General features: G+C 35.9%; 1 protein-coding gene across 1 annotated transcript in view; it reads right to left on the bottom strand.

Annotated features, from left to right (window-relative positions):
• Positions 1-12,720, bottom strand: part of NUDCD1 (NudC domain containing 1) — a 77,809-nt gene that overhangs the window by 40,135 nt on the left and 24,954 nt on the right. The window contains exons 3-5 of the mRNA XM_011291445.4: positions 9,494-9,679; positions 5,552-5,732; positions 1,937-2,119 (exon numbers count right to left, since the gene is read on the bottom strand). Of these exons, the coding sequence (XP_011289747.2) occupies positions 1,937-2,119; positions 5,552-5,732; positions 9,494-9,679 (550 nt within the window). The remainder of the gene's footprint in view (positions 1-1,936; positions 2,120-5,551; positions 5,733-9,493; positions 9,680-12,720) is intronic.

Consider the following 12,720-nt stretch of genomic DNA (forward strand, 5'->3'; position numbering starts at 1 on the left):
GTTAACAAGGCAGTTTATATGTAACAATGATTCAATGGGTAACTTCTGCCAGATATGGAAAGGGGAGGAGTCTGCAAAATCACATGAGCTTCTACTAAAACTTAAAGTCCATGGAAGTAGACTAAATGGAAAGCCAGAATTTTTTAAGCTTCTCTCCACTAAAAGTTATACAAACAACTAAATAATTTTTTCAATTGTTGGTTGCTAAGTGCCTATGTTTTAGAAATTGTTTTAAGTCTTTCTAAGAAAATGCTCTTACTTATATCATTATGACAACACCAAATTGGCAACAGACAATATCAGTCTTCTTGAGGTTTATAGAAAATGAAACCCATATATATTCTCAGATGATTACTTAAAAGAAAGCATGCTATAAATGACAAACTATCCATAATTTTTTAAAAATTACATTTCTCCTTTATAGGTAAAGTGTGTTTATTACAAGGTACACAGAAAAATACAGGGGATTTGAGGTTCACACTAAAAGGGAAGGAAAGACGTTAATGTATTCAGAAGGAAATCAAAATATAACGTGAGATGTCAACAAGAAAAACAACACCTGATAGTTATGATTTAAACAGATGTTGTATCCCTCCTATGCTACAATCTGTCTTGGAACCACACAGTTTCAGGTACTAGGCAGAATGTTTCCAGAGATTAGGGCATTCTTTCATTTCCTTTGCAATTGCTCACCAAGAGTTCTAAGGGGCATATGGTCTAGAGATATGAATAGCTTTTTGGCTAAGCTGTGGAAAAGTTTAACAGTATAATTGAGACAGAGTAGTAGAACTTATTCAGAGAGGGATCTTAGAGATAATCTAACATTAAAACACATCACATGGGAAACCAAGTTGTTAAAAGGCTAAATAAAAGGCCATCAAAGCATAACTCTCTTATTCAAAGGTGCATATCATTTATGAACCTGTGGAAAATATTTTTAAAATATTTATTACATTAATGTTTTCAAATACTTTTCTTCTTTTTTTGTTTGTTTGTTTATTTATTTTTGAGAGAGAGACAGGCATGAGTGGGGGAGGGCAGAAAGAGAGGGAGACACAGTATCTGAAGCAGGCTCCAGGCTCTGAGCTGTCAGCACAGAGCCTGACATGGGGCTCGAACTCACGCGCCCTGAGATCATGACCTGAGCCAAAGTCAGATGCCCAACCAACTGAGCCACCCAGGCATCCCTGTTTTCAAATACTTTTCAAAGAATTTTTTTCTTTAGAAAGTTCTAAATAAATATAGTGAAACTAATTTTTATTTTATATAATTAACAAAAAAGGGACATTCAAAGATTAATATGTATAATTGAAAATATTGCGAAAATCTCAAGTAAAATATACTATTCTCTGGTTGTAAATATCAGGATTATGAATAGTAATGGTTACAGGGGGATATTCTCTTGAATGTAAGAGTATTCTTCCTATGTAAATATAAATTTTAAAGACTTTGTTACTGTCCTCATTCTAAAACATTAACTTCATCCGTTTATTCATTTAACATTGGAAAAACTTAACAATTAGGCCCTCAAGAACTTTTTTTTTAAAGCTTAGCACTAAAAATTCAGAAGACGTACACTAGTATATACCTATAATCAACACAGTTTAGCTTATTTTAAAAGATTAATATATTCAATACTAATATGCTAGCTTCACAAACACCAATAACAAACAGACATTATTTATTCATTTAATAAGTATTTACTAAACATCTCATAAAGGCATAATTTTTTAAAAACATTTTTGGTAATTACGAAATTACTGATTAAAACAATTCACACTATTTAGGTAGCACATTTTACAAAAGACAATTCTGAGAAATACAAAGGAAAATTAAGCCTCTATCTAGTCCTGGTAGAACCCATAACCTAACCAGTAAGACAAACCAGACATAAACGTACATAAACACACATGAGCTCTATGAACACTAAAATTACCTTTGATTTTCTCAGACAAGTTGTCATTCTTATTTTCTTCAAGATCTTGACCAACATGTACAAATGTGAAGGACTTGTAGGAGACAATCATCAGACCTTTCCCATCAGGCTCAATAGCGGCATAATGCGGCACTGACTTTCCACGGAGAGTATCACACTTAATGATTTCATATTTTTTATTGTCTGTAAAAAAAGAAAGTATTTTAGAACAAAAAATTATAAATAAAACACTATATTATAAAATATCCTGAAAATATTTGTATATTAATTTTAATTAAAATTAAGTATTTTTTTTAACATTTATTTATTTTTGAGAGAGAAAGAGAGCATGAGCACGGGAGGGGCAGAGGGCAAAGGAGACAGAATCCCAAGCAGGCTCCAGGCTCTAAGATGTCAGCACAGAGCCCAATGCAGGTGGGGCTTGAATTCAGGGACAGGAAGATCATGACCTGAGCCGAAGCTGGACGTTTAACCGAGCAACCCAGGTGCCCCTAAAATTAAGTATTTTAAGTGTACTATTAAAAGGCATGCTATCAAGAGTTTTTTCATAGGGCTAAAAAAGTTTATAACCTAATTTTCTATAAATTCACCCCTACTTTAAAATACCAGCTCTGATGAAATTTGCTCTAGATTGTGCTTTCCAATGTGGTAGCTACTGGCCATAGTGGCTATTTAACGAAAATTAAATAAAATTTAAAATTCAATTCCTCAGTCACATTAGTCACATTTCAAATGTTCTACAGCCACACATGGGTAGCTGCTACTGTATTAAATGGCACACACATAAAACATGTCCATTTTGCAGAAATTTCCATTGGATACCAGTGCTCTAGACTTTAAAGTGACTTACCTAAATATCAGCTTCTGAATGATCTACCTTTTCCTTTACTACAGCCTTTCTACTTCCCCAGCAGGTACATGATAGGCATCTGCTCAAAAGAGCCACAAACGAAGGATAAAGTAAAGGTATGGTGTGGACTATTTTTCTGCTCATTCTAGCTACTTAAGGGGGTTTCCTTAAAATGAAATGTTTATGGTAGAAATGATTCAGACCTATATGCCTAATGAATCAAGCATAAATAATGATACTTAATTTTTTTTAATTTTTTAAAATATTTATTTATTACTGAGAGACACAGCATGAGCATGGGAGGGGCAGAGAGAGGGGGAGACACAGAATCTGAAGCAGGCTCCAGGCTCTGAGCTGTCAGCACAGAGCACGACACGGGGCTCAAACTCACAAACCACGAGATCATGACCTGAGCCAAAGTCAGACGCTTAACCAACTGAGCCACCCAGGTACCCCAATACTTAATGTTTTAAAAAATGTTTATTTACTTAGAGAGAAAGCACGCATGCATACTCATGGGGGAGGGGCAGAGAGAGAGAGGGAGAAAGAATCTCAAGCAGGCTCCCCGCTGACAGCACAGAGACCAATGCAGGGCTCAAACTCATGAACTGTGATATCATGACCTGAGCTGAAATCAAGAGTAGGACAGTTAACCAACTGAGCCACCCAGGTGCCCCAATACTTGATTTTAAGATATAAAATTTAAGATATGAGATATAAAGAAAAGATATAAAATTAACTGTATCATGAAAATTACTGGTAAAATAACTGAATTTATTCTTGAAAACAGGTTTGGTTTTGTGTGTGCCCTTACCTTTACTTACACTGTTACTCTATTAGAGTGAGCTGTACTACTTTAACAAGCTTCACAATAAGTAGTCAAAAATTGTAACCCAATGTCACGTGTTATACATAATGATACAATCTGTTTTAAATATATGTCCTTGTTTTCCTCTAAATCTTCACCTACGTTCACCTTCATTTCACACATATTTAAGAAAAGACTTGTAAATTTACGAATGAACTAAAAACTCCTATGCTTCCTGCACAGGTACGTGTAAGGGAAAGAGTCCTACCGGACTCCAAACACCCAGACTTAGATACTACATGGTTTACAGGGTGGCTTTTCCCAACATGTGTGCAACAGAAAATAACATGTGGATTTCAAGTGAACTCCATGGTTAAATGAGCTGGGAAATGCTTGCTCTAATTGTCTTTTTTTTTTTTTTTTACTCAACATTTTTAGAATCTTCAACATGTTTAATGTGAAATAGGGCTATTATATGCCCATATTTTCAATTTAACTACAAAACATTGTTTATCAAATGTTCCACTCAACACAGTTTAGAAAAGCACTGCTGTTATATTCATTGAAAAATAAAAAGGAAAAGAATAATAATTATATAAATAATACTTAAGGGGGTGAAAAGAATGAAACCTTAAGAAATGACATGAGAGATGCTGGGTGGCTCAACTGGTTAAGCGTCTGCCTTTGGTTCAGGTCATGATCTCATGGTTCAGTTTGAGCCCACATCAGGCTCTCTGCTGTCAGCACCCAACCTGCTTCGATCCTTTGTCTCCCTCTCTCTCTTCCCCTCAAAGTTTCTCTCACTCTCTCAAAAACAAACATTAAAAAAAAAAAAAACCACACAGATCCCCCATGCAGCCAAAAATCTGCATATAACTTTTGACTCCCCAAAAACTTAACTACTAATAGCCTACTGTTGATTGGAAGATTTACTGATAACAAAAACAGTCAGTTAACATATACTTTGTATATATTTTATATACTGTATTTTTAAAAATAAAGTAAGCTAGAATAAAGAAAGGGTTATTCAAGAACTCATAAGGAAGAGAAAATACATTTACAGTAATGTCCTGTATCAAAAAATATCCATGTATACGTGGACCTGAACTCTACAGTTTAAACTACACAATTTAAACCTATTGTTGAAGGGTCAACTGTAATTTAAGGCCCGTAAGTTATGTAAGTTAATAAAAACTTAGAAAAAGGGCAGAGAGTCATGGAAACAAGCTCCCTTAGTTTTCAACAATAGTAAGAACTAAGCACTGGTGAAGAACAAGGCCACACCATTAAAGGAATCCTAATTAATACAGTGAAAAATAATTTCTAATGTCCAAGTTAGAAGTCTGATAGTTTCAAACAGCCCAAGAGTCAAGACTTTTCTACAATTTATAATTTACATTTATATACATAATCCTTGTATGTGATACATATACACATTAGAATATATGTGTACAGTCTTGTATATACTGAAATTATACACTTTAAATTCTTTCAAAATTATGTAAGAATGTCTCCTTTTATACAAAAAGGCATAACTGACTGTGGAAGTTATTGTTTCTTTTTTTTTTTTTTTTAACATTTATTCATTTTTGAAAGGCAGAGAGACAGAACGCAAATGGGGGAAGGGGCAGAGAGAGAGGGAGACACAGAATCGGAAGCAGGCTCCAGGCTCCGAGCTGTCAGCACAGAGCCCGACGCGGGGCTCGAACTCACGGACCGCAAGGTCACGACCTGAGCCGAAGTCGGCCGTTTAACCGACTGAGCCACCCAGGCTCCCCAGAAGTTATTCTTTCTATACCAATATATACCTGAGGAGAAATTATCTATAGGAATTCATCCCACTAGATGTGGGGTATTAGAATCACAGCAACAACAGCATTTACAGGAACAGCTTTGCATTTCAAAATCTACTAAATGGCACCAACCCCTGTGGATTCACATTGTAGTTATATTTTACCTTTATTTTTCTTACTGATAGTGACCCACTCCAAAGAAACGTAGAATCCACTTCCTTTCATATCCAATTCTTCTTTCTCTATTCGAAGAAGTAAGGTAGTTATTGAATGTTCTTCAGCGTTCATCAATGAGATACTGTGAATTATGATAAAAGGATTCCCAAGCTCTTCATTAAACATAATCTAAAATAAAAAAAGATTACACACACACACACACACACATAAATGTACATATTACAAACACAGCACAGCGGGAATGCACAAAATTCTGACAATATAACAACTAATTGGATGCTATTTATTACAAGGAGTAGAAAAATGCGAAAAGCCTTTAAATAAAGGTTGCAAGTTCAACTAATATTCTTTGAAAAAGAACTTTTGAAAGACACCTATTTATTTCACAGAGAAAACTGGCCAGTACTCTTGGCTTAAAAACATGGTAAACAATAAGGCATCCAAACAACATCAAAAGGAGAAAGAGAACTAGAAGTGACCTCCTAGAAAAGAATTACCAAGTTACAGTGCTCTACAGAAGAGAAGCAGGTCTCCCTCGTCTCTTCTCCTATCTCATATATGATTTATTTCTTTGTTCCTCTTACTTTCTGAATGTTGTGCATACTGGTGCACAGGTGTGCACATGTGCGTGTGTATGGTTTTTTCCTATTGTTTTTGTTTTGGTTTGTTCCTGTTTGTTCCTGGAAGTCTGCAAAGGTCAGAGGCAAAGGAATTGGAGAACATATCACTAAAACTCTTATTTCTCTAAAACAAAAGAGACCGTTTACATTTAAAAGTTATAATAAAAAAACTTATAATTCAACAAACTCTATTTAAATATAATATTAAAGTTTCTTTTTAAAGAGCAAGTTTAGGCATCATAGAGACACAAAATCTTAACAAATTCTTTTTTATATCACAAACACATAATCTAAAAGATTACTGTATTTTATTTAAGAGTAAATAACAAATAAAAGATGTTTTAAGACTGTCGACTAAGCAAGATTTTCAAATAAATGAGTTGAAGGAAAACATCCAAATGACAAAAATTAGTTAAAAAAAAAAACTTTTTTGGGGGGGGGGGGGATCCTTTTATCTAGAATCTCTTACTATCTGCTCCTAGTTGAAAGCCTTATAAAGAAAAGTGTGCTTTAATGTCAATTTCCCTAAATGTTTGAGCACCTCTTCTCAAATTATTCAAATGGTAGACCTTTGGAATCCATTCTACAGTCTTCCATAAACAGAAAACAGCAGTAACAACCAAAAATACCTCACATACTCAAAACTGAGATGATAAAGATAGGTTTCAGTTGGTTGACATTGGGAGACAAAAAGGAGGAAGGAAAAATGGTTGAGTTTTGTCAGGTACAAATAGCTAGTTTATTGCTTCCTCCTCTTCTCTATCTCTCATGTGAGTGAAAGGGGTGGAATGAGACCGCGGAGTCGATGTCTAAACTTTTATAAATGGTTAGGCTGAAGGCTCCTGTCTCCTGAACGAGCCTAGCAACTCAAACGTGGTACTGCTGATACACAGCAACCCATCATACTAGAGGCAACACATCTGTAAAGCAGGCAGTCTTCCTATCTCCCTTTGTTTCTCTTCCAACACTTCAGTCATCACTGCCCTTCCTTGGCCCCCGTATGCTCTACTGTGCCCCTTAACCACTCGCACCTTTAGCCTCCTCTGTTACACCAATTTCCCCAAAGTCTCAAAACTCTCCTAAGTTGCTTCTCTTAAAGTGACCAGTACTCCACAGTATCCCTCCCACCTCAGTGAAAGCCCAAGTCCAAACCCTATCCCATTCCCCCTCTTCCCAGACCCCTGTTAAAACTATTACTCACTGCAAACATCTCAGAGCGTACTTATTTCATTACACCAGTGTATACTAAAGAGGGCATGAAGTAGATTTAAATTTATGATTTAAAAAATATTACTAAAAACTAATATGCACCATGGGGATGTACACAGCAGAAACCAAATAAATTATAAACCCATATGAATTTCCTTCTGGCAGAGTATGTGGTGCCATTTTTAAGCTGAAGGTGAGTTTGGTCAGTGTGTCTCTTCCTGATCAAAACCAACAGAATCCACAGCTTGATAATAATAAGTTCTCATTCATATCTCTCCTGCCCATCACTTTCCTTCCAAGTGTTTCAGGTAGCTATGCTATATACCACACTGCCTCAGAAGAAAAGAAAGAAAGAAAGAAAGAAAGAAAGAAAGAAAGAAAGAAAGAAAGAAAGAAAGAAAGAAAGAAAGAAAGAAAGAAAGAAAGAAGAGAAAGAAAGAAAGAAGAGAAAGAAAGAAAGAAAAAAGAAGAGAAAGAAAGAAAGAATAGAAAGAAAGAAGAGAAAGAAGAGAAAGAAAGAAGAGAAAGAAAGAAGAGAAAGAAAGAAAGAAAGAAAGAGAAAGAAAGAAAGAAAGAAAGAAAGAAAGAAAGAAAGAAAAGAAGAAAAGAAGAAAAAGGAAGGAAGGAAGGAAGGAAGGAAGGAAGGAAGGAAGGAAGGAAGGAAGGGGAAAAAAGAAAAAAAAAATCACTGGAGGCCAAAGCAGAAAATGTCACAATGTCCAATTAATATCTGAATCTGCCACTACAAAGGCCTGTGAAGGTCCCCTCTAAACAGGTATCGTTGTTCTGGTTATTTATCATGTTTTTTGTTTAGTTTTTTGAATTACTACAATTTGGTAGTATACCATTTAATATAACTTAGGAAGGTAAGCCATTTGGTTCTAAGGCCTTCTTGGTTTTTCTCAAATAATTAAAGCCTGATCATTGTAGGTATCTGATCTGATAAAAATATTTTATAAGATATAAATATATTTATTAAGTTCATGTTTGTTTACCTGGAACTAAAGGCCACCTGCTGAGATTTAGACAGAAGTATCACAATATACTTATTAGTATAACTCTGTGTCATTCTTTCCCACCTTCAAAAACTGTGGCTCTGGAGAAATTAATTCCTTACTTACTAAAATCCTAATTTGCCCCTTAGATTTAAAAATGTTACATTGTTGGGGTGCCTGGGTGGCTCGGTCGGTTAAGTGTCCAGCTTCGACTCAGGTCATGATTTCACGGTTCGTGAGTTCGAGCCCTATGTTGGGCTCTGTGCTGACAGCTCAGAGCCTGAAGCCTGCTTCAGACTCATGCTCTGTCTCACTACCTCTCAAAAAATAATTTTTTAAAATATTACATTGCTTTAAGAAAACTGAAATAGGGGCACCTAGGTGGCTCAGTAGGCTGAGCGTCTTGACTTCAGCTCAGGTCATGATCTCATAGTTCGTGAGTCTGAGCCCTGCCTGCTTCAGATCCTCTGTCCCCCCCTTCTCTCTCTGCCCCTACCCCACTGGTGCGGGCACGCAAGTGCAGACTCTCAAAAATAAACAAACAAAACGAAAAAAAAAGGAAAACTGAAATAAAAATAGTATCTTAGAGACTGGCACATTACTATATGCGTATTACAGTGTATTTTTCTAAATGGGGAATACTCTGGTCAACTCACTGACCGATGGCAACTTACCAGACAGCAAGCAGAGTGGTTATGCAGAAGTGTGCTGGGCTTATAAAGATATCAGCAAATATAACATGAGTAAAGGAGAAAAGATATTCCAATGTAATTTTTGGCTAACTCTTCTTCAAGAAGGAGGCAATACCAATGCTTAGGGTACTGCTTTACACACATATAAAGCACTCAACATGCGATGAAAATATGAATGCAATTCTTGACAACTTGCAAAGACCCCTGATCAAACCAGAAATGGTTAACGTATCAGTTGTGTAAAAGGTACATACTATATAATTAAAAATTTCCAAAACATGATATATTATAAAAACAAAGAGGTCACATATAAGCTATGCCCAGAAAGTGTTATTTCAAAATCACTAAGGTCTATATTATATATACTTTCCAGACTTTGCATAAGTCTTAAAAATATATAACAAAAACCGCACCTCCCATTTCTCAGAAGCACTATTTCCACGTTCACCTGTACCAATGAGATACAATCGTCCAGTTCCATCTGACAAGGTAACCCAGGTAGAAGATGTGAAATGGATAGATGCACAAAGGCGATTGTCGTATGTTGTCAAATCTGTGGGAAGTCGAAACACCTCTCGTGGTTTTCCTAAAGCAGTATCCTAAAAAGAAGCCCAACATTATTAATGAATCCTTCCTCCCCCTTCATCCGTATACACAGAACAAATATTTGCAGTGTAGTGGTTAGTCTCTTAAGAGAAGGTGCCTAGAGGATGAGCTGTACTAGCGACTCTCTTCTAACTAATAAAATATGACTGAAGTGACGGTATGTGACTTCTCAAACTTGGTCATAGTTTCTATCACATCTTCTATCTTGCTCTCTTGGACCCACACGGAGAGGGCATAAAGGCTCCTGACAATAACCAGCACAGAGTGAGCTGTTTTGGGAGTATATCCTTCAGCCCTAGTTGAGCCTTGAGATCACTGCTCTCCAGGCTGACATCTTGGCTTACAATGTCATAAGAAACCTTCACAGGAACCACCCAGCTACACCACTCTGATTTCTGACCTACAGAAACTGAGTGAGATGACAAATGTTTTTTATTTCAAGTCACTACATGTTGAAGTAAGATACTACACAGCAACAGACAACTAATACATTGTAGTAATCCGGTCTTCATTCTTCTTTTTTAATTAAGTTTATTTATTTATTTTTGAGAGAGAGAGAGTTAAGTGCAGGGTGGAAAGAGAGGGAGACAGAGAATCGCAAGCAGGCTCCACACTATCAGTGCAGAGCTCCAGGTGGGGTTCAAACTCAGGAACCATGATTATGACCTGAGCTGAAATCAAGAATCAGACTGAGCACCCAGGTGTCCCTCCCTCTTCATTCTTAAGTTTAGAGTTAACGATCAGTATTTTTAACTAACTGGAAATACTACATCATGTTCTAAATGCCTCCCTAGACATCAGCCTAGATGTTTAGACTATTAACAACTTAGGTTATTGTTAACACATTTTTACTGTTATCTATATCCTTACCATTTAAAGCTGTAAGATGGCTCCATCATTAAAATGTTTTACAAGAAAATATATAAAAAGGTCTACATTTCTGGGGCACCTAAGTGGCTCAGCTGGTTAAGCATCCAACTCTTGACTTTGGTTCTGGTCGTGATATCTCAGTTTGTGAGTTCAGGCCCTGCATGGGGCTCTGCACTGACAGCACAGAGCCTCCCTGGGATTCTCTCTCTCCCTCTCTCTCTGCCCCTCCCTTGCTGGCACTCTCTCCCTCTCTCTAAAAATAAGTAAATAAACTTAAAAAAAAAAAAACAAAAGGTCTACACTTCAGGAAACAGACTTCACCTTATACATCAAAATGTACTCAGCTCAATAATTTGTTGTTGGTGGTGGTGGTATAGCTTTAGTTTTCAGTTAACAGATTTTCCTACAGGCCCAAAATAATTCTTGATTTATGTATTTTATTTTCTGTTCCTATAATTACTTAGATCTGTGTATATATTAACAAAATTTAAGTAAACCATACAAAATGTCGTTACTAGCCACAAGTTTTGTAGTGACCCACTGTCTTTTTCTAAAGCACCCAGTTTAGTTTTCTTTGAAATGGCACCTTCCCTTCTTTTTGTATTCATATTTTACTGATTTTCACAATACTGATTAAATAATGAAAATACAATGACAAGCACAGCCGACAGAAGGATTTTAGAATGACCAAATCTGAGTATTAGTGATGTAAAACTTCACTAGCAGAAACAGAATTGTTATTAGCATAGAAGTACTGAGTGGCCTACTAGCAGTAAACATTAAGCTTACTTTGGGCTTCAATCAGTATATTAAATAGAAGAAATAGAGAATACCAGTTACTCCAGTCACTCAGTTAAATGGAGTCAATAAAGAGATATTTTACTGCAGGTTGATGCCTACGTAGGCATTTAGAACATCATGTGGTATTTCCATTTAGTGAGAAAACAATGGAGTGGTCAACAAATACTAGAGACTTCTGGAAAAAAATTACTCTCTCCCTGACAGCATGCACAAATTCCACATTCCAGATAGATTAAAAATATAAATGTTTTAAAGAAAAAGTAAAGTAACTTTGTTAGAAGATTAATCATGTTTTAATCTCAGGGTGGAGAAAGTCTTCCTGTGAAAAATAACAGACATGTAGGAGACAGGGAGAAAAATATTTGCCACAAAAATAACACAGGACTAGTACGATAGCATATAAAGAGCCTTAACAACTCAACCAGAAATACATTATCACTCAAAATGTTTAACTGGAAAAAGAATATGAGTAGGAAAACTAAGGTTAAAAAAAATTAAGCAGAAAAAAAATCACCTAATACAAGCCCAATCCTATAATCCTTTCTAACATCCTCTTACTGAAACACTATGTGGTTCTCCATGGTGTGGATTCTCTTCTATTGTAAAACGTCATAAATACAATGTGTTCAACTACAGATGAGTACCTGGCATCTCTGTCTGGAGAGCACTGGTGAAGGAATGGCTAATTGTAAAATTCCATCCTTTGGAATACCAAACAACTGTTAAATACACTGAAGTGGATTTAAAAAGATCTCCAAAATAGTAACTGGAAAAAAAAGATGCAGAATATACACAGTAAGAATCCACATGTTTAAGCAACTAAATGTTGTGGTATGACAGCACAGAAAAAGGTGTATACAGACACACGCTAGTCTGTTAGAAAGGAAAAAAAGATCTTTACACAGAGCTTAAGCCTGTTAAATCACTATTCTTCACTTCATACAGAATCATGAAGGTTGTTTTAAACCACTTTCTTTTATTTTTTTTTTAATGCTTATTTATTTTTGAAAAAGAGAGAGACAATGAGGGGGGAAGGGGCAGAGAGAGAGGGGAAAAGAGGATCCAAAGCAGGCTCCAGGCTGACAGGACAGAGCCCAACGCAGGGCTTGAACTCATGAAAAGCAAGATCGTGACCAGAGCAGAAGTCAGACGCTTAACCAACTGAACCCCCCAAACCAATTTCTTTTAAATGTAAGGTTACACATAACTGAGATTGCTGGAAGTCTAATTATCAGATAAATGATTTCATATCCAATATAATGACTAAGACATTCAAATATATAAATATAAAGCTAAAATAAATTAAAATACAAAAGAAAACAGTATCTCTCTTACATAAGTTAAATGATAGTTTAAGTGAAAG

The sequence above is a fragment of the Felis catus genome, chromosome F2 (assembly GCF_018350175.1).
Source record: "Felis catus isolate Fca126 chromosome F2, F.catus_Fca126_mat1.0, whole genome shotgun sequence".
Taxonomy (NCBI): domain Eukaryota; kingdom Metazoa; phylum Chordata; class Mammalia; order Carnivora; family Felidae; genus Felis; species Felis catus.